General features: G+C 41.9%; 1 protein-coding gene across 1 annotated transcript in view; it reads right to left on the bottom strand.

Moving 5' to 3' along the window:
* Nucleotides 1-1,857: 1,857 nt before the first annotated feature.
* The window catches only part of MAOB (monoamine oxidase B), a gene marked incomplete at its 5' end in the record, with an annotated part of 59,699 nt that continues 38,615 nt past the window's right edge, over nucleotides 1,858-22,941 (bottom strand). The window contains 11 exons of the mRNA XM_082491534.1: nucleotides 1,858-3,361; nucleotides 6,357-6,517; nucleotides 6,933-6,995; nucleotides 8,657-8,768; nucleotides 9,876-9,973; nucleotides 10,957-11,014; nucleotides 15,233-15,286; nucleotides 16,132-16,228; nucleotides 17,674-17,833; nucleotides 18,484-18,633; nucleotides 19,954-20,095. Of these exons, the coding sequence (XP_082347660.1) occupies nucleotides 6,362-6,517; nucleotides 6,933-6,995; nucleotides 8,657-8,768; nucleotides 9,876-9,973; nucleotides 10,957-11,014; nucleotides 15,233-15,286; nucleotides 16,132-16,228; nucleotides 17,674-17,833; nucleotides 18,484-18,633; nucleotides 19,954-20,095 (1,090 nt within the window). The 3' untranslated portion in view covers nucleotides 1,858-3,361; nucleotides 6,357-6,361. The remainder of the gene's footprint in view (nucleotides 3,362-6,356; nucleotides 6,518-6,932; nucleotides 6,996-8,656; nucleotides 8,769-9,875; nucleotides 9,974-10,956; nucleotides 11,015-15,232; nucleotides 15,287-16,131; nucleotides 16,229-17,673; nucleotides 17,834-18,483; nucleotides 18,634-19,953; nucleotides 20,096-22,941) is intronic.

Below are 22,941 nucleotides of genomic sequence, written 5' to 3'. Positions count from 1 at the left end.
AGGTGGGTAAATATCATATGCTCTTTGAAAACATCTCACCTTGTAATTAATGTCTTTGCAGAACAAGTGAAACGCACGCATTAGGTGTAAAATCTCTTCTCCTAACCTGAGTTCATCCCATGTATTTGAAGCACGTAACTGCGATATCAAAGTTATAAACCCCATGAATTTAGGCATCCTCCCACACAGACAGCAAGAGAGAAGGATGTGTCCATAGGACTCCTCCAGTCCTGCATGGGCTGAACCACCAGGTGAGGTGCCCCTCTCTCCCTGCTCACAGGAGGACCAGCGAGACAAGAACTGTATCTTGGCAGTCCCGTTGATGGGAGCACCTCAAACGAGGTGGCAAAAACTCGGGCCTTAATGCATTGGTCTAAATTAAACAGAATGTCTCCCCTTGTTTCCAGTAGATACCAAACTGTATCTTGGTTCTGTACAACCCAAGGCCAGTTTTGCCCTTCATTCTGGGATGCTTTTTTTCTGAGGCAACTCTACAGGCCTAAGGGGAATTTATCCTGCCTTGAGCCTGAAGGTAAAACTCGTCAGTCCCTCAAACATTTCAGGATTTGCTTCAGATGAGTAGATTGGTATAATTATACAAGGTGAGAAGAAAAAATGATCCGCAGTTCTCATGCTAGAAGCAAGTTTGGTATGATTCAGCCAAATAATTTGCAATCGAGTTCTATCCTCCTATCGTCCCCTAAACAATGAGTGGGAATTCTAACTGGTTTCTCAGGAAATCGTATTAGTATCTTCTATAGATGGTACACACAATGCATTCCTCCTGCATTAATCTGTCCAAATTCACTTTCTGTACACTGGGCTGCTGGAAACAATGAAGTGCCCCCTGGCTGACACAGTCTCTTTGACAGGCACACTGAAATCTTTGTAAATAAATCAACAAATACTACTACTACTACTACTACCACCATTTCAGTACCTCCTCTGGGATGCCACAGGATATGTCTGAATGAAGGGTTAAAGCGGTAGTTCAAATCTGACCCAAGGCAGCAATGTTTAAGAGTCGCAACCATTTGTGAGCTGCTTTGAGGGCCTGTAAAATGCATTGCTGGTTCTGATAGGTTTCTTGGGGGACGGATGTTTTATAGAGCATGCAAAGGATTAGTTGAGGATATTTGCTTTCATGGTATTTGTGCTCCTTTATAAGTTGTAAGTAACTGAAAGTTAAGCCTATACAAAGAGCACTGCATGCTTTTGACATGCTTTTCACATGGATGGTTACGCTTTTTCCAGTATTGACAGACTATTTTTTTGTGAAGCGCAGGTCCCTTTCCAAGGCCCAGTTTGTTCTTCAGTTCCATTATCTCTCTAGCACTGACACTGAGCTGGCAGTGGTTTTTCTCTCTGTTCTTCCAAGTTTTTTATGTTTACACCACACAGCACTTGGTCTGTCTCCTCCCACGTTCAGTTACTCTTAACTCTTACGAGCAGCTATAAAACGTGTCCCTGCCCATACATGTTCTGGTAAACAAGGTGCTGTGAGAGAGGTATGGTCATGACGGGGACACTCCAAATGCACCTGCAACAATAAAAACTCATTCTTACACAGAAGGCAGTTGGCCATCTATGTGTTAGGAAGAATTATTACCAAATGTGGTTTGATTTCTTTATTGTTTGCTTTTTTGGGGTGGTTGGCGGTGGGTTTTTTTTGGCTTTTTGGGGGTTGGTTTGGGTTTTTTATCCTTCTCTCCTTTACACGGCTTTCTTTGCTGATAAAAGCTGAATATACCTCTCTGGCTTCAGGACGAAATGCAAAATGTTGTGTTACTAAGTAATACTCACCATCACAACCAAGTCAAAAGGGGCTTCCACAAAAGAAAAGCCTCAAACAGTAAATGTGACGTGACAATATTTATTGATTCTAATTAAGGTTAAAAAAAGTTCACAGCTGTCAGATAAAAATATCTGCAGAGCCTATTGAAAAGGGAACTTAAGAAGGAAACCAAGGGAGACAGTCACCACAGAGGCACTTGAGAAAATGCTACAGTTATAAAAGGCACAAATTCATCACACACAGAGCATATATATTCCTGCAAAGTGAAGTCACTCTTTTTTTCCAAAACACAGAGGCAGGCATCACTGAACACTGACCTGTACATGACCACAGAGGACACACTATAAGCAGCAGTCTATGACAACGCCTAAACAACTTGACTGTAGAGATACTCAGAAAGCAAGAGTGCTTTGGCCATCTCATTTTTAGGTCTGCTGAAGAACAGATTGTAAGATCAAGGCGATCTTAAGGTGGTGGAGATGGGAGAGGGAATGTTAGTCCACTTATACACAGGTCAGGTTTATTTGGGAGCATTTGTAATCTGCGATTTAAGTGGGTTTGCTTCTTGCCTGAGAGCAGTGGCAGATCTGTTGTCATTTAATCCTGGCTCCCTTTTGCATCCAAGTACTTTTGGAGGACATACAATTTCTTCTTCCTCAAAAATATTTTTCTTTCATGTCTAAAAAAAAAAATCTTAAAATTTCTGCACTTCTGTAAAGTCTACCTCAGTGAAACAATAGTCCCATTGAGGTCACAGGAAGATTATTTTAATACAAGTCCCTAGCTTCTCCTCCAGGCCTTGGGTTCCAGTGATGGACAATGCTCAGACATATTCTTAATTGTGATTAATGTCTTTGTTGTACTGACAGCAGATGTGCTATTTGGAATCAAGATCTGCATTTGAGAAAAAAAAAGTACTAGTTAAAGGAAAGACAAGGGGCTGCCTCAGATTGCTCACTTCATCATTATTGTCGAGTAGCTTATACAATTAGCCTTCAAGTACTTTGGTTAACACAGATTTTCATGCCATGACCCAACATCCTTTGCAATATATAGTTGCTATCAGAACAGCGTACAAGCAAGTAAACCTCTTTTTTCCTTTTTTGTTATTCAAACTCTTAAGAGCCTTACAAAATATGCATTATAACACAACTCAGTTCATAAGACACAAATACAATTATTTCCATGGTTTTTCCTACAATACATTTTACAAAGTTGGTAAACTGCTGGAACTTTCATGATATCAGATTTCTCATCAAACATGTTAATAAATTAAGAATATAGCACGACTGGTTACCCGTTAAACCAGACTTCATTCCTCTCTTTGAAGGGTTGGCACAAAGGAATTTTTAAAATGTGAGCCAGTGCTAACAGTTCCATCTACCCACGGGGAAGCAACTTGATTCTCTACCTACATTTGTCCATTTCCTCATCACACTGGCATCCACATACACAAAGTGCCACATATTCCTTTTATGTGGAAGATGTCGAGAAAACAGCAGCAAATCCTTCTTTTTAATCCCATAGCGGTGATAAGCTCCACAGCATAATCGTAGCAAGACATGACTGTAAAGACAAAAAGAGCATTCCTAATGCTTTGGGAGTCTGGAAGGAAGACGACAGAGACTTTCAAGTGCTAATACAGATGTTGCAATTGAGACCTCGCAGCTCCATCAGATTTCACTAGAAATCTCAGGGGATCCAAATTTAATTTGAGATTTCAAGTTGCACCTACTTTTAGTTGTGGCAGAATAACATGACAAATGCTTTGTTGTTTGGTTTTTTTTTTTTTCATTTTTGTTTCACTTTGAAACTAAGAATAAGAAAGATTTATAACTATATACACTTCTGTTTTAAATTGACCAATGTCATGAAAAGCTTTGGTTGTGATTCAGTTCAGCTCTAACTATACCTAACTTCTGTTTCTCCTTCCTGATTTTCTGCCCCTGTGGCACACGACATTTTCTTGCTAGACTGGGAAAAACCTCTGCCAGGCTCAGGAGCAAAGAGGAGAGAGATGCATTTTGGACGCAAATGAAACCAATTTATCCTCATTAGTCTCATGGATCTGCTCCCCTTTAGGGACCTGCAGAGTATTTCTCGGGCAGAAGCAGGACTTGAATTCCAAACAGTTTTGGTAGAGAAACCATCTGCAAATGCAGCAGTTCTTTATATGTTAAGTATGTATTCACTGTCTAGCACTCACAAATATTGGGCCAAGACTTTAAAAATGTCTTCCCCAATTTAGGTTCCTATGTTTATTTCTGGCCTAAGAATTGTCTGAGTTACAAAAGCTCTGAATGTACACAGTTCCCATTCAGCTTTTGGTTCCTAATTCATTTAGTAAATAAATCGCGCAGAGAGAAAGCCACATAGAAGCACTCTGTGGCAGGCAAATGTCCCAGCCAATTAGGGCTCTATGGGATACGATGACAAAAGCCTTATGTACACTGCTACACTGTTCTTCTGACTTAAAGATCTTTATGTCTGAAAAGTTCCCCTATGCATTTTAAGAGGCTGTTATGAGGATATTCATTTGTGATAAAATCTAAGCTGCCACTACAAGAAAATTTTTAACTGACACATCAAGTTAAAAAAAATGAAACCTAAGGGCCAGAAACTTATGCACTGCTCACAAATATTACAGCTTTATAAGTAGTTCCATGGGACTATCTGGAGAATGAAGCACTACTCTGCACAAGCAAGATCAGATGCTAGCCCCAAAGAGTCTCTGCCTGAGACTGGTGATACAGTTCTTCCACCATCTGCTCACACCAGTTGCTGAATATATCCTTATTATACTTCCCTACATGGCTTTTTACTGCAATGTAATTTTTTACATATATATCATGACAGGTTGAAGGTAGGAGTGCAGCAAAGGGGCTCAGAAAAATTCCAGACATACAACTTTTCTCAAGCTTCATGAGCACCAAATCCTGTTCTCAGTTGTACCTGTGACTTCCCATTTTCTGTCAGGCAGATGTAAACCAGCAGAAATACAGAGAACAAGGTACCGTAATGTTCACAGGTAGGCACCTAAGGTTTTGGTTGCTTCTTCTTTTCTTTTTTTTTTTTTTTACATTGTTTGAAAGGTACCAAACTAGGGAGGGCAGAAGCACATCCAAGCTAGGGAGGGCAAAAGCACTTGCATGTGACTATCCTATCCATGGTTCCCTTTGATCTCTCTATCGTTTAGATCCTTGATTAGTTACCAAAAGTGCACAGTCAGTTCAATACAGCACAGCAGGCAGAAGTGGAAGTGCTAATCCCATCAATATGGTTATTAGGAGAAACTGAAGCTCTGAATCAGCTAAGCTGTGTTCAGCAGGAAGCAAGTGTTGGGGGGCAGTTAAGTTTGGTTTTTTGGTTTTGTGGTTTTTTGGTTTTGGTGTTTGGTTTTTTTGATGCTAATGCTACATCTTCAAGCCCATTGTGTCCTACCAGGCAAGAGATAGCCTCAAGGTGTTCAAATTTAAGTAGATGAAAGAAAGGAAGGAAACAAGAAAAAAAAAAAGGTAAAAAAGTTTTTTATGGATGGCCATACAACTTCCTGGCATATGCATAGGTTAATTTGTTCTCTTGCTATCTTGCATCAACTTGGGGAGCTAAAAGAGGACTTTGGAGGCAAAGAGTTGTGAGACAGGATGAAAAAGGTTTGAAAAGTTGTGCCCGTACATTAGCACAAGGTTCCCCATTCACACTCAGATCCAACACACTGATCAGCCGTACTGCTGTGCGCATTGGCTATAGTCTGGAGTTCACCAGTTTTCTAGGCAGAGGAGATCTGATCCTGCACAGGGATGGACCCAACTGGGACACACAAGTTCTGCTGTTCCAGGCAGTGTGAACGCAGCTGAGGAGCCTGAAATTCAACCACATTGCCAAAGGCAGTAAAAACATTGTCCTTTAACTTGCTGTAGGACTAATATGCCACTGAAAATGCTAACAACCTATGGCCGCGCTTGCATAGTTCAGATGGACAAATTTAGACCCCCACTTCAAAAGGTTGCCTGACTTGTCCCTGAGGTGCTGCCTGGGCTCTGGACACCTGGGTGAAAAATAAAACCACTAAAAATATTTTCACCAGCAATTTGCATGAGCTAGTTAATTATTCTTGGTTTTCTTTTCTCAGTCTACCATAGAGGAAGGCAGAAATCTTTCGTTTATAACTAGAGAAGGAAGTGCCTGCGAAGACTTGGAGTTCACGGTCTGGTTCAGAGATAAGCGTAAAAACAACTGGAAGGCTCATCAGAACAGGCTTCATAGAGGAATTTTGTCACTTCTGCTCTGAGATCTGGATACAAACCTCAAGGTGATAACATTTGGCAAGGTATCCTAGAAATACAACAACAAAAAACTTACTGCTAGAAGCAGGCCTGGATTCAAGGTGTTCTTTTTCAATATGGATCCCCTTCCTTTATCCCTCCCCTCCAGCCTTGTCTCTCTACTGTTTTCTCCTCTTCCCCAGTCCCAATCTGATTTTGGAGACAGGGAAGTACATGCCAAAAAAACCTCTGAAAAAAAAAGAAAAACACTCAAGTGTGAGGCTTTGCTTTGGCACCTTTTTCAGTTTCGAACCAGAAGACCCTTTTTGTAGGCAAATAATCCTGCTGCAGCCACAGAAGTGAAGAAAGTGGAAAATCCAATCAGCTTTAGCAGTCCTGGCACAGAGGGCAAGTTCCTCTCCCAGAAGGTTGTAGTGATGGGCAAAGCTGGAACATCCTGTGGGGAGAGCATCCATTATCAACATAACATCTCCACTGTGAGAGACAGGGGTAAATCAAAAGATTCTTGCATCAGAAACAAAGCTGGCTTGAAGCAGTTCACGTGAAGAAGTACAGTGTATTAAAATTTTCTGCTCAGTTAAAAAGGAAGAGGGAGAGACACACAGAAAGGATTCATAGCCCAGTTAAAAAGCGCAGTTCTTTCCAATCCCATGTTATAGAATTGTCAGATGGGTGCCTTTTCTGAATTTCTATCCTATTCCTGTTTAGGGAAGCGCAGCTTTGGTGAGTAAGGGAAAGTTTACTTTGGCTTTGGTTTAATGAGCTTAAATAAAAACAGCCAACAAAATTTTATCTCATCAGCAAAACAGCAGGGAAAAAAAATAATCCATTTAATCTACAGAAAGACTTACAATTGATTCAGGTTCTGGCTTCCAAATTTCACTGTCTGGGATTTTCCTCATAGCAAACAGTATCTGAAAATAAATAACATTCTCTAGTAAGTACCATTCATTCTTTGAAAGGGAAAAAGAGCTGGCTTCGATTTTTCTTTTAAAATGGCATGATGAAGATAACAATTCAGCACATAAATCTCTGTGTATTCAATTTTTAAAAGAATACTTGACCTTTGTACAACTCATTTCTGGGGAGGCCTGATATTTAATAAGACACTCCTCCTAGTGGAAAATAGAAACAGTAATAGAAAAACCTCTCTATGCTTAGTTAATCCACATGAGATATCAGAACTTGACTAGTGTTATGGGAACACGGTAATGTGCATATGACTAAGAGTTAAGCATACGCTCATGGCAGTGAGGCATGTGTAAACCAGCTACCGCATGGGCAAACTGTATAGCCAGGAGCAGCTTGCTTTGCAAATTTTACCACGATGTAGGAAGAGGAACAGAATCCTGTGAGTGATGACAGACCACCACTTTCAGCTAGAGAAAAGCAAGACTAAAAAGAAAACCTTCACAATGGAAAAGTAACCACTCAAAGTATCAAAGACACTACAGATGAGTAAGATAGCAAAGATCATCTAAAAATGACAATCATGAAAAACAGCAAGATTAAAAACTTCTACAGTAAAATAAAATGGAGGTGGTGATATTAATGGTTTTCCTGTTCCAGGCACTCACAGATTTAACAAGATTTGCCATCTTTTATGATGGGCTTTTCTTCTGTACAAGATTCACGGACCCCGTCAACTTTTCAATACAGGAGAGCGAGCACCCCCCTTGCACTGGATTTTAAACATATTTTCCTTTCACAAGTACATGAGGAAAGAAAAAGATCAAAATTTTTACCAGTCAAGCTCACTTACCACCTTCTCTGCATAGGCCTATGGAAGTTCTGCTGTAATGTCCTCACATTAGCAAGGTCATGAAGCACTACCTCTGGAGGTTTTTAGGAAGAGGTTAGGCATAACCTTCACAAATGTGACAGTTTAGGGATAGTTGATCCCTGTCTTTTGGGGCAGGGGTAAGGGCTAGACGAGCTCTCCAGATCCCTTCCAGGCCAATTTCTGTTCTATAACTGCAGTTTTTAGCCACAAGGTTTCCTTCACCTCATAAAACAAAGATGAAATTTCTTTTATTGCTCCATAAACTGTAATAATCATGAAAATATTTGAGGAATTGGCATTTTCTCAGAAGCAAAATATTTAAGTCATTGTTTAATGACTTTATGTAAGGCTGCCTCAATGGTATATCACCGTGTCGACGGTATCGTTGGAAACACCTGGGGAAGGGACTGGCTTGGTCTGCAGAGCTACAGAACTGAGCTGTTCCTAGTGAGGCTAACAGCCATGATCGCTCAGTATGATGACTAACAAAGTGGCCATTTGGGGGAAAAAATGACTAGGGGAGAATTTGGAATTTCTGTTAAAGGAGGAAGAATTTTATTCCTGGAAACAGAGAAGAGTTTGATGAAATAGCCAGTCTGTCCTAATCATTCCAAATCTAAGTGCAAAACCTTCATCCTTTTTGAAGTCTAGCCCCTTCTCAGGAATTTGCATCAAGATTTCAAAATGCCTGAAGCTGTCAACACTCAGCTCCCATTGCGACTCCAACCAAAAGATCTTTCATTTTCCATAGGAAACTTGACAGTGCCCCCTGTTTTGGGCTTTTGTCTGTACCTCTCTGGCTGCTCTTTCCCCAGCCTGTACAGCCCCCTCCATGTATCCGCTCCACTCTGTGGCTGTCTCTGTGCCAGCAAAATAGATCCTGCCAACGGGCTGCCGAATAATCCTGGAGGGGGACAAGCAGTAAGTCACATCAACCATATCAGGAAAGATAACTGAAATCCTTGGGTTAATACTCAAATAAAAGTGTTTTAAATAACAGTGAGCACTTAAAGACAGTAACTTTGGGTGCGTTGAGCTGAAGCGGGATTCTGCACTGCATTTAATTTCTTACAGCAAACACCCCAGTGTTCATGCTTTCTAAACATTTGCACTGCTCGTAGGAATAAAGGACAATAAGTTTGAGATGAGACCTATTCTCTGTCACAATTTTAGCCAGTGTCATAAATACCAATGCTAGGCATTACTGGCACAGTGTAGCATTCTGAAGTACATCGCCATGATATCTAAAGTAATGAGCAAATAAAAAAAAATAAAAGGATGGCTTTTTTTTTTTACTCTATTTTTGCCAGAATTTGCAATAATTATCATTAAAATTACGTTAAATACTAAGGCCTCCATATGTTATTCATTGCAACTGCTTTATTGCTCTAAGTACTTTTTTAAATTGTGAAAACTTACTTATACTTCAAAAGTAAGGCTATGCCACCACATTGAAAACTATGTATCTGAATCCAATCACCAGTCTGACCAGTAAGCCATTTTCTTTTTGGTAAATCTTATTTTCATGCAAAATCTTATGTCGGAGAGAACCATATACAATGGCACACTGATTACTATATTAAGCCTTGACTGCTAAAATGAAAAGAACAGTCCAAAGAAATCACTCATTACTGTCAGTGTTGGCAGGAATTAACTCTTTGCCAGTAGATATGAAAAAACAGCTAAAGATGTGCCGGAAATGGTAACACCGATCTCAAATACCCCAATGCCAGCTTTTTAAACAGATTGTGAAAACTTCCCAACTCCCTTCCAAGAACCTAGTCAGCTGTATTCACCGAATAACAAAAGTGAATAAAACCCCCTAATGATACTGTACTCATCCATCATGAAGCCCAACTAAGACAAGTTATAATATCTGTTCAAAATATTCCCCAGTGATCTTAAAGGTATAAAGCGAACGGTGACAGAGGATTTATGACCCTTTCTGAGGATATTTGTTAACTTGGTCTTATCTTATTGCTCCAAAGCCCACTATAAATAAACACCATACCTTCCATACTGAGTCATTATGCCTGGTGGGAAGTAGGCTGTGTAGCAGCCCCCAGAATACTGCTCTTCACACCAGTTCTTCTCTTCGTAATGCACTGGCTGTAAAACAGAGATTAATTCACTCAAGGAAAGGACAAAGTCCTGAGGAAGCTAATAAAAGAACTGAGGAGACAGCAGAGAATACTTTATGATTTGTTGCATGTCAATATCTGATGAGAACCAGCGCTTTTAACAAGTCTCTTAATGCAACATGGATCCAACACAATAAGCATTAATTTTAGACACTACTAGCTATTTTTTAAAAAAATGGCTCATCTGGCCACTGTAGAACATAATGCTCTTAATTTTTCAATGTAAATTTATGCTTTGAGCACAGATTCATGCTTTGAGTCATATAAAGCAAAATTAACCTCTGGCGTGCACAGGTATAACACTTGTAATATGTACATTGGATACAAATATTTACTGTTAAAAATGCAAAGTATGGCACTTGCATGGTTCCACATACAATATCGATGTGTTTAAAATTATGTCATCTTGAGATTGGCGTCTACATCATTGAACACGTGTAATATTGCCCTTAAGGGATAAACGGCATTGATCACAAACTAAGTGTGAGATCACACAAATCCTATCAGCTATTTGCCATTACAGGGAAGAGAAGGCAAGGGAAAGGCAAAAAAACCCAACCATATGCAGCAATGGATCTTAGCACCCAGCAAGAGCAAAAAAACATTGCGCTCAACGTAGACTGACAGGGAAAGGCAAGCCTGACACATCTGAAAATAGCTGTGTGGTGGTAGAGCACTGTGCATGCCAGCCATGAAGCTGGACAAGAACATATCTGCCTTTTAACTGTTTCATAAACTCATTCTTATCCTCACTGTCAAACACAACCCAAGACTTGCCATAACCTTCTCTCCGCTCCTCTACAAAAAGCGGCGAGCGCTCCTGTAGCGGGTACCTTTTCCACAGCGCTACGCAGTGCTGTGCTGGAGCACTGCTGCATGCCGGTTTCATTCTGCCCTTCCCCAGATCAACGAGCCTGACAAGAGACGCCATGGTTTAGATTGTGTGCTTACATGTAAAGCTTCCTCTGATCCCAGAACCTTCGCATAGAGCTCACACAGCCTTGTCTTCCTGTAAGAGAAAAGCAACAGAAGACTTCCGAGTAAGGAAAGGGAAAACAAACCACTTCTAACATGTCCTAGTTTCAAGAGAACAAGAAGTAGTACCTGCTTGAACTTGAGGTTCCAGCTTTTTGGGATCTATCCTAATTGCTCAGCCTCTGGCTCACTAGAAATACCTCACGCAAACTTCTGTGCTGCGTAAGTGCCAGTTTCACCAGCAGTTATGTAAGCTGTTCCCTTAAGATACCTCTAGCAGCCCAAATCCATACATTATCCAAAGGTTCTCTAGGCTGTCAGGAAAATAAAGGAGTAAAGCATTGCACTTTTTTGTCTTGGCACATAGTCTAATTTATGGTTTGTTCCTACAAAGATGCAGGTATTGATAGCCTGAGGCTCTCAGGGTAGCAGTACTTTATTCCTGTATCTATAAAATTCCCTCCCGTTTTAGTTTATGAGTCGGTAAATCCATGAATATACTTCATTCTGTAGCAAACCCCAAGTGCAATTAAGTTTGTTACTACAAGCTTTTGGGTCTTACTCTTTACTGCTAGCTGCACTGCACCAATTCCCAAACAGAAGAAGATCAAGATGAAATAATAGTTAACAATTATGAAAAACAAACACACAAACACAACACTGGAAAGACATTTACTTTTGGAAGCCATGCTGGGCACAGAAATACAGCAGTCGCAGCTCTGTAACTGTACGGGCTACACTTGCAGCTATATAAGCATACTAGGAAACCGTATCTATACTGCTGTATGAAGCAACCCAGCTATACATGAGCACAGCTACATCCAGAAGCAGCTGAACTCAAAGAATGCTATAGAAAGGGGATGAGGAGAAAAAAAAAAAAAAAAGCACAACAGGAAGACCTTGAAAAAATTATCCTTCTGTGCAGGCTGGGGCTTGAGCAGGAAAGTGAAGGCTGCTACAGTTTAGGAAGAGCCATGGCCCAGGGGTCATTTTGCTGCTGGCAGATGTCAAGCCCAGCAGCAGCAGAGGGGAAGGAAGTAGCCCCTTCCTTGTATCCCAGGGCAGTGGACAAGGGTCAGGCTGCTCCAGAAGCAGATATGCATGGTGACACAGTGACTGACCAGGAAGGCTGAGAGCGCTGTGGGATCTATATATGAACATTCCTCAGCAGTCAGGGGCTGACTGGAATCCAGCAACAGTCATAACAAAAGGGATTATTTCCTCCATCTCTCTCTCTGTCTCTCCCTAAGTGAGGTGACCACCCTGCCCTGCAGACCACCAGCACCTACCCAGTGTCTGAACAGAATAAGGCCATTTTAACAGCATGATCCAGCAAAGCCTCCACTGATGTCTGCTCACCGTTTCTCACAAATGCCCACCAGCTCCTGCTTTCAGGGCAGGTTAGTAACACCACGGAGCTCCACAGGAAAGCAAGTAATCACCTTGGGACCCATCTGCTTCTGCTGCTTCCAGCACCATGACTGGGATGAGAACACCTCTCGATCTGCCTATGCCCTGCCCTTTTTCCACACGTGACTTGCAGACCCTCCAGGGAGCCTGGAAATAGCATACCAGAGGTTGGTAGGGATTCTCATGTACAGCCAACTGCAGGGCTCCAAGAAGGTGCAAGTTCACTGCTGTTTGCTAACTACACTGCAAATACAGATAAAGTCAGTTTAAGATAGCTGTGCAAAAGAAAATATTAAGCTTCAGGTCAAGGGCATCTTCAGACTCTTAAGAAATTTTGACCCTGGAAGGAATTATTCATCAATAATAAGGTATTATTTGACAGAAAAAAATAACACAGAGAAGCAGTTTCTAAAGGACTGAATTGTGCCAACAGTAATCTGTCACAGAAGTCATTCCCCTTAATAAGAGCAATCCTTGCAGATGTACTGGTCTCTCTGCAACAGCAGCACTTTTTATCCTAGAACAGTTTAAAGAAATACTTATTTATGGAGGTATGTTTAATGCTAGCATGGAACATGCAGTGGTAAAATCCTTATTTCTTGGCTTTGGACTCAGCTGTGAAATTGCCACCACCGAAAAGTAAGTGGTATGTTATGCCTGGAGCTACCCAGGTAGGGTCCTGTTGAGAGTTAGACTGTGCCCAGTGTGGAAGAATTGCACATGCAGTCAGCTCTTCTCCCTGGTCTCTTATTCCACAGCAGTGTATGATGCCATCACTGTCGTTGCACAGCAGTGAAAGGTAGGGCACAATCTAACCACTGTAATTAGTCATTGGCACCTGGCCTGGGAAGACCAGCTGGAAGGCAGCAGTGAATTTTACTCCCTTCAGTCTGGCTTAGGCTGTAAAACGGTTTCCATCCCCTCTCACAACCACTGTTCCCAACCATGATTTAGTCTAGCTGCCATGGACTCTACATCCTATTCTTCATATCCAATGATTACCAAAAACCTTACCCCGTCATCAATGTGATAAAGCGAGAGCCCAGCTTGTGTTGATAGGCAAACACAGCATCTCAGCAAGAAGCATTCTCTGTAGGGTGCTACAAGAAGCCTCTCCTCAGAAGAGACAGACACCACAGACACCACAGCCCCCGTCTAAACATCACAAACTGGTTGCATCCTGACTGTACACTGTAAGAAAGTCCACGTTCATGCTCTGCCTTCTCCTGGACCCAGATTTCCACTGGAAGGACACTTACGCCCATGGGTGGGAGAGGAGCTGCAGTGCAGCCCAGAGGGTTCCTGCCTTGGCTGGCTGTGGCCAGGACTGCAGGAGCCAGAGAGGTACCCCTGCACCAGGGTGCATCTATCGGGTACCAACCCAAGCATATTTCACAACCATTCTTTACCAAAGCAAAGTCCTTCCTAGTCTAAGGTTTATTCCTCAAAAGACAAGAGTTCAAAATCCTTTTGTTTAAAACTTGGCCGTAGGCAGCAGCAGAGTCAGATAACTGTGCTAATGCTTTTAATGCCCAGGGGAAAGCAACTTTTCCATCGTGGTGCCTTGCAAACAGCCAGGACAGCCCTTCATTTCACAAAAAGAGAAGCTGTTCTCAAATACTGCAAATGCTCACTTGTATCCACTGTATTGACACACAGTGTAAGATGCCATTTGGTGTTTATGATGGCTTAAAATGCTGGAAACGCTGGATTTCAAAATACCTACACTACTTTTATTGTCAGTCACCTGCTGGTCTATCTCAAAGCCTGAGTGCTGAGGAAAAGGCTGCATTGTCCATTCCTGCCAAAACTAGAAGTGCTCTGTGGTACCAGGCTGTCATTTGAAAAGACTGGGACATTAACAGCCCCATTTAGACCCATTACACACAGACTGCTAGACTACCTGCAAAGCTGATCTGAGAAAACTACATCTTCTCAAGTTAGACTAGCTATTACTGTAAAAATGTTTACTTGGACACAACAGTCCTTGTGGCATGCTTGAAAAACAAATCTATTTTCTCCGTGTCAAAATAAGGCTCTCCTCATATCCACACTCTCTACTCGTAGCTTTAATTTGATCAGATACTGTGAATCAGTGCAATGGAAAAAACTCATTACTTTGGTTTATTACTAAAATAGAATTTACAAAGAGCACTACTGTATGCAGAGATTTGTTTCAAGAAGACAGTAAAAATGACCTTCATGTGTGCCTGAAGGGCAGTTTTTTCCCCATAACTGAGGGTGGATAGCTGGCTGGAGGCAGCTTTTTGACCCCTTCATGATGCTGAGGTACTGCTCATGGCAGCTACAGCAGCCTCAAGGTTGCACTTAGTTACAGACACTGAAAGGACCCTCCAGGGTGATTAGAAAAAAATCAAGCACAGTGGCCAAACCTGTCCCTTCTGACGAGCTTTCAAAGCGCTCAGTGCACTTGCAGGAAGGCAGAGAGGTAGCAGTGCGGGGGGATGAGGCTGGTCCTGGACCCTTTCCAGTGAGGGCAGCAGAATATCTACACTACTTTCATATTCAGCAGCTTAGAGCAGTTCTTTTGTTAGAGTCACATAAGCAGAGCAGCCCTGCTGGAAAATGAGAACCAACACCAGAGAGTTTCCAAAGGGCAGGGGGTAGCTACCACACCTGCTGCCAGTTTGTGGGAATTCTGTGGGGCCTTCATCCAAAACCAAGTAAAATACCCTCTTCCTTAAAGTGATGTCTGCTTACTGTCACAAGGTTACAGACCACTTCCTTCAAATCGGGGGTGGGTTTTTTTTTTCCCTGCTCTGGTCATTTATAACAAAATTTTGTCTCAGATTCCATGCAGATTTCCAGTGTTTGTACTTACCTTTCTTCTTTTGTGAGACCTGTCAGTCTTCTACACTTCCTAGCAAGGATGAAGCTGTAGGAAGATCACAAACAATTTACTTCCATTATGTTACTACGTTTCCTGCATTATTTAAAATGCCAATACCTTGTGATGGGATGCTGTGATTCATAGTAACAGCTTTTGGGTCTCTATCCAAAATATCTATTTCACCTCTCTGCATAGTGTTGTATGCTCTGCCTGCTGCTGGCAGGATTCAGTGTGGAAAGAACCACTCTGACATTCAGGTTAGAATATTTGTATGAGCTGTCTCGCAGTGAGCTTAACTTTATACAGCAATGAGTGCAGGCATATAGCAACAAAATGTGATGCCTCGGACTGAACTGGAAATTATTGTTTAAGAAACTTTCTAATACTGGTCATATTCTCTGGCTGCTTAAAAAAAAAAAACCAAACCAAACCAAACCAAAACAAAACAAACAAAAAAAAACCCAAAAAAACCAAAAACCAACACAACAGAAAAAAGCAAAATATAATTCTAGAAAACAAAATCTATTTTAAGAACTGGAAAATTTGGGGCAACCAATATATTTGGAGAAAACTATATTTCTGCAATCAGCCCCTTTTTTCTTCCCCTTCTTTTCCTTTTCTCCAGTTTTGTACTTTGTCACACAAAAAAGCAAAAGATGACTGTGAGGAATAAAACAAAAGCAGAATTTCTTTTTTTTTTTAAATTAGCGATTAAATCACAGAGAGGACTTTTTTTGAAATAAAAAAAATCATAGAACATATTCACCACACTGAGAGACTCAACTCTTTAACTATTTTAAAGTCCTTCCCTTCAAGAGTAGGTTTTCTGTTTCAGTTGTTGCCAAGACAAGACAAAAAAGCATTAACTAGACAATTTTTTTGTATCTTACCCTATTATGGCAGGAAAGCTGCCATCAGGCTTAGTATCGTCAAGTGTTAAACCAATTGCAGCATCCTCATCTTCAATGATCATGGTACCACAATACCCTGTTAAGCACAAGGTGGAAAAGAAATTAGGATCCATGTATCCAAATGCAGGAACGAGCTTCCAAGAAGCTGTGAAATACTCAGAACTCATCTGGAAAATGCCCTAAACAACCTGATCTAAATTCATCCTGCTTTGAGCAAAGCATGGGACTAGATGACATCCAGAGGTCCCTCCCAATCTATATCATCCCCTGATTCTATGATTCTAATGCAGGGAGATATGAAAACAAAGGAAAGGAGAACAAAAAAAAAACCTAAGCAAAGTGACCCCCATCAAGTGACAAAGATTAGCACCCAGCTCCCTTGATGATCGGTAAGGCAGTGTAGTGTAGCGTTGCCTCGAGTCAGAGAACTGCTAGTTCCTCTCTAGAAGAGAAAGTTTAGATCTGAGATGTGCTGACAATTAACAATCCTTTTCAAGCATCTTTAAACCAGACGGTCAATAAAGGAATCTCCTGTTATTGAATTCATGATAGGAAAATAAATTATTCTGTGACCTGGCTAGCAAGGTAATTATTAATTGCACAGAAACAGATTGCTCTCAGATACTGAAGATGTTCAAGTGTCTCTACCACAATTGTTTCCATATATGACATTTACGTCAGACATAGGAAATATTCATACATTGTTTTGAAAACATAATTTTCTTCTTAAAACAAGGATTTGAAGAAAATAAATTGTTCTTAAAAGAACAACAATGGTGTTAGCAAAGCACAGTATGTAAGCTATGGGTTCTATCAGGAAATGGAAGTCACCTCTTGCCAATCTATCCCAAACCTAATAGCTAGAATATATCAGGATCCAGAACTCTTAAAATCATCCACAAAGATGAAGGGTGGATGACACTGTAGACAAACACAGATGCGGACTCATTATAACCAGTGATGAGAAATGGGTGCTACTCCATTACAGTTTGTCTTATATTCTGTAAATTCTAAAAGAGAGCTGAGGAAGCGTGATGGAAGTATTCAGCATGTAAGGGGAGTGCAGGATCACTAGCCCAGCTGGGGATGTCTATGTGAGGACACCTTCAATTAATCCCGCCCGCTGCATCCAAAAGGCAGAATTTTTGCAGGCTGCTAATTGATGGGATAAAACAGCTTTCCATCACATATCACTTGTACCTTTACATTACTGTACAAGTGGGAGAGACTTATCTCATACCCAGGTGCCACTGAAGGAGAAGGAGAGAACAACAAAGAACAACCAAAGTAATAAACTACAGGCATGAGTTCTCCTTTCATGCCTACCTCCTTTTTATTCCCCCGTCCACCCTCTCTCCCCAACGGATCTCAAGTTTCTCACACAGGGAAGGTAAAAATGGTGTACAAGCGTATGACTCTCCTTCTAAGGTCCAGCATCTTCTAAACACAAAGTCTACTCATTACCATATACCCTCTTCCCCCTCTCTGTCATTACTATTCCTTTCAAATAAAATGTAATACCCTTCTTCCTCCAGAAAGTTTCCTTATAGTACACAATGCACTTGATGACTGAGCCCATGGGGATTCGGTTAATGAGCTGGTTTCTCATTGGGGGCAAAGGCGGGTTGAAATGAATCTTCAAACCAAGAGCTGGGGGAATGGCACTGATCACATATTTGCCCTGAAAAAGAAATTATACATAAACCAAATACATTCTCCACTACTTCATCCTAAGTATATTGCTCTAATGATCTTGGCGGACATCTGGGGAGGTTGCAGGGTGCATCTTCTGATGCAATTTTGGCATTTAGCGTAAGAATTGCAAAACCAAACCCTCACAAAATCCTGCTTGTTAAACAACAAACGAGCATTATATAAACAGCCATCTGTTTGAATGATGGACAGCTGTTCATTCCCCAGTGCTTAAAAAAAAGCACTGTGTTATAAGAGTCCATTGGTCTCCCCTCCATCTGGACTCCCCTGTTACAACTTGGAAGCAAAGCCTGCAATGTTTTTCACAGAAAGTTTATTACTAAGATACATATTTGTGTTGACCTTACAATTATCCTTTAATCTGGAAGGTAACTGAAAACAAAGAAGAGATGCTAGCAAAGGCAAAGTTTGAATACACACTTTGCTTTTCAGGCATCACTTTAAAGCTCTGTCATTGCTATTACTTCAGGACAAGCAGAAAGTGTGACTTTCTGTCATAGTCACTTAAATCTCTGCTACACTTTTGTACAGGATTTTGAAGAAGTCAAAAAGGAAAAGCTAAAGGTTTTCTAGCCGTCCCAGCACAAACGGCTGCTTAAGTGTTAGAGGTTTCGTTACCTCATATAATTCATGATCTAAGGTTTCCACTATGACACTTTCAGCCGACTGGTCGATGCGGATGACTGGCTTCCTCAGCTTCACCCGGCCTCCCAGGCGCTCCATTATTTTCTCACTGATCTGGCCAGAGCCCCCAACAAACTTCCTCTCCTGAAACACAGCAAACAACAACTCGGCAAAGAGGACTCAGCAGAGCGGTGCTTGTGAAGTGTGTACCACGACAAACATTTTGCTTGGCATTCAGAACAAACCCCATTCTTCTGCTGTTATCAAAACAATTTTGGGAATTTTGGCAGTCTCACCTGGAAAACGCACCCACGTTACTTTTTCTTTCAGTGAACTCCTCAAATACTTCCTGTATTTGACCACCCAGCCAAAACCAGAAGTATCAGTAACCTCATGAGAAAATCCCTTCTCATGTGGGGTCCAAATGGATTCCACAGACCAGTGTGAATCAGCAACACTTCTAAAAAGCACTTAAACTTCTAAACCTTTCTCTAAGTTTACTCTCATCCTTGCAGAGCTCTCTGTATCAGAAGTAGGAACCCTGAACCTCATAATAAATAACAAGGTATAAGAAGTGACGTAGCTCACACCAAAAATGTCTCCTGCAGTATATAATCTAACCTAAACTCAACCTAATCTAACTTAAACTCAAATCACTTCTAACATAATACTGAACTCAAATAATATTTTATTCAATGTATTTACAGTTAAATTGCCTATAATTATTGCTTATCTATGCAAATTTATGCATTTTAACATGTGTTAGTGTATTTGTATTTTTATTTATTTATGATTAAATAATTTGCATTTATAAAAATATAATTATTTCTAATACAATTAGTAAAATTTGCATTTCTCAAGTAAAACACCATTAACAGAATCTTTCTTTTCTTGCAATGCAGAAGCAGCACTAATGTACCAGATTTCAAACATTTCAGAACAATAACATATTTAAGCAGGGGTGTTAATTTCTTTCAGACTGATTTTAAAATCTTAATAGCTTTAATCCTTGGAAGCTTGTGTCTTTAGGAACCCAGCTCTGGGCAACATTTTCAGGATTAATTTGGAGCACCCTACACTCTTGTGCAGCTAGCACTGCCATCTCCATTAAGTGCTTCTGTAGTGGTAAGGCTTGCTTGAGCCTCATGACAGAAATATGCATGTGTAAAACTTTCCTTTATCAACATGGATAAGCAAAGTACATGTTGTACATGTTCTAACCAGAGCCAGGAACAGATACACATCTACTGATCCCTGGGACAATGCCTTCAGCACAGGAACAGCCTTCAACACTAGTTTTGCAAGATCCAGATTAATGTGTGTAAATGGATAGAAATAGTTATCAATGTACTACTAACTCAAAATCATGGATGTCTCAGTTGGACCTCTGAACTAAAACAATCAAAAGAATGAAATTAAAACAAGAGCCTGTTATGAACCACAGAAGGTGATGGTTGACAGCACCTGTCCTCCGTTGGTTGTTGAGAATATCCTTGTCGTCCCTCCACACTGCTTCACGTACCACAAAAACCAAAGGGCAGAGACCTCATGGGGTTCAGAAGTGACATCAACATTCACAAACAGAGTTGCGAAGCTCTTGGCAGCACTGCAACAAAGACAAGAAAGTGAGTTAATTTAAAAACTGAAGAAGGGTGACAAGATTGTTCTTTAGTAGGGGGGAGATTGTCTTTGGCAACATCTTCTTTCACTGCAGGCAAAGGATTCCTTAATTTCTTGGACAAATCCCATGGGAGAGGGCTCTAGAGGGTAAGGGGGCTCAAGAGAGCCGGCTGCTATTTAAGCGTCACTTCCTCCAAGCTCAGGATCGGTGCATCCCAAAGAGCAAGAAATCAGGCAAGGGAAGAAGGAGACCTGCATGGCTGAGTAGGGACCTTCTGAAAATGCTCAGGTGGAAGAAGGGAGTTTACAGTAGGTGGAAGAAGGGGCTGACTGCTTGGGACGAGTATAAGAATGCTGTCAGGGTATGCAGGGAGGAAACAAGGAAAGCCAAGGCAGCCTTGGAATTGAACCTGGTGAGGGATGTCAAGGCCAATAGGAAGAGTTTCTTTAAGTATATAGAAGACAAAAGGAAAACTAGGGAAAATGTGGGTGTGCTGTTGAATGAGACAGGTGCAGTGATGAGAGATGATACAGAGAAGGCGGAGTTGCTGAATGCCTTCTTTGCTTCTGTCTTCACTGCTTGGGCCAGTCCTCAGGAGTCCCAGACTTTGCGGGTAACAGACAAAGTCTGGAGGAAGCAAGACTTTCCCTTGGTTGATGAGGAACAAGTTAGGGATCAGTTAGGTAAACTGGATATCCACAAGTCCATGGGGCCCGATGGGATGCACCCTCGAGTGCTGAGGGAGCTGGGGGAAGTCATTGCTGGGCCGCTCTCCATCATCTTTGAAAGGTCCTGGAGAACAGGTGAGGTGCCTGAGGACTGGAGGAAAGCCAATGTCACTCCAGTCTTCCAAAAGGGCAAGAAGGATGACCCAGGAAACTATAGGCCGGTCAGCCTCACCTCCATCCCTGGAAAGATGATGGAACAGCTTGTTCTGGGTGTTATCTCAAAGCACCTGGAAGAAAAGAAGGTTATCAGAAGTAGTCAACATGGATTCACCAAGGGGAAGTCATGTCTGACTAATCTGACAGCCTTCTATGACAGCGTGACTGGATGGGTGGAGGGCAGTGGTTGTTGTCTACCTTGACTTCGGCAAGGCTTTTGACACTGTCTCCCACATCATCCTCATAGGCAAGCTTAGGAAGTGTGGGTTAGATGAATGGACAGTGGGGTGGATTGAACAGTGGCTGGCAAATGCAGCTCAGAGGGTTGTGGTTAGTGGTGCAGAGTCTAGTTGGATGTCAATAATGAGTGGTGTCCCTCAGGGGTCAGTACTGGGTCCAGTCCTGTTCAATACATTCATCAATGACCTGGATGAAGGGATAGAGTGTACCATCAGCAAGTTTGCTGATGACACAAAACTGGGAGGACTGGCTGACATGCCGGAAGGCTGTGCCACCGTACAGCATGACCTGGACAGGCTGGAGAGTTGGGCAGAGAGAAACCTTATGAAATTCAACAAGGGCAAGTGTAGGGTACTGCACCTGGGGAGGAATAACCCCATGCATCAGTACAGGTTGGGGGCTGACCTCCTGGAAAGCAGCTCTGTGGAAAGGGACCTGGGAGTCCTGGTGGACAACAGGATGACCATGAGCCAGCAATGTGCCCTGGTGGCCAAGAAGGCCAATGGCATCCTGGGGTGCATCAAGAAGAGTGTGGCCAGCAGGTCAAGGGAGGTCATCCTTCCCCTCTACTCTGCCCTGGTGAGGCTGCATCTGGAGTACTGTGTCCAGTTCTGGGCATCCCAGTTCAAGAAGGACAGAGAACTGCTGGAGAGGGTCCAGCAAAGGGCTACGAAGATGATTAGGGGATTAGAACATCTCTCTTATGAGGAAAGGCTGAGGGACTTGGGTCTTTGTAGTCTAGAGAAAAGACGACTGAAGGGGGACCTTATTAATGCTTATAATCACTCAAAGGGAGAGTGCCAGGGGGATGGGAACAGTCTTTTTTCAGTGGTGCCCAGTGATAGGACAAGAGGTAACAGGCACAAACGTGAACATAGGAAGTTCCATCTTAACATAAGGAGGAACTTCTTTACTTTGAGGGTGGCAGAGCACTGGAACAGGGTGCCCAGAGAGGTGGTGAAGTCTCCCACTCTGGAGACATACAAAACCCTCCTGGATGCTGTCCTGTGCAACCTGCTGTAGGGGACCCTACTCGGGCAGGGGGGTCTGACTAGATGATCTCCAGAGGTCCCTTCCAACCCTGAACATTCTGTGATTCTGTAATTTCAGTTGAAGTAGGGAACTACCAATTCCTTTTATGCAACTTTTTTCAAGTAACCCTGCAAAAACATGTTAACCAAGTACTGCTGTATTCCAGTCAAATCAGGGCTCCAGGAGACATAAGAGCCCATGAAAGCTTATGTCACTTTATGCTACTAGTGCAAAATTAGCTTGTCATCCTAGACTTGGGACTAAGGGAAGCAAGCCCTCCTGTCTTCGCTGGACTCCAAAACCACCATGTCCTCCTATTGTTCCTGGGTTACACACAAGATCTGCAGCTCTGTTTGCACCTCCTGAATGCCTGTCCCTCAAGCACACAGCATTGAGACTATTCAACACCTGTCATAAAAAAGTTAGGGATCTTATCTAAGCTAATTATCTAAGATCTCTGGATTAGCCAGCATCCCCTCACTGCCCACTCCTCTGCTGTGCCCAGGAAGGGTGCTGCAGCTGGAACACAAACAAGGAAAGAAATGTAAGTAGGAAGGCGTAAGTGAAGAGACAGCATATACACATTCCGGCAAAAGTCCGGCAAGAAAAGGGAAAGGATGCTTTGGTTGCCCAACTCAGAATTTTAAACAGTGGTCTGTTAGCCAGTGGTGATGA

Source organism: Vanellus vanellus (genome assembly GCF_965231255.1).
Source record: "Vanellus vanellus genome assembly, chromosome: 1".
Lineage (NCBI taxonomy): Eukaryota > Metazoa > Chordata > Aves > Charadriiformes > Charadriidae > Vanellus > Vanellus vanellus.
Note: the sequence above shows the minus strand (reverse complement) of the source record. Positions and strands in the feature narration are given on the sequence as shown.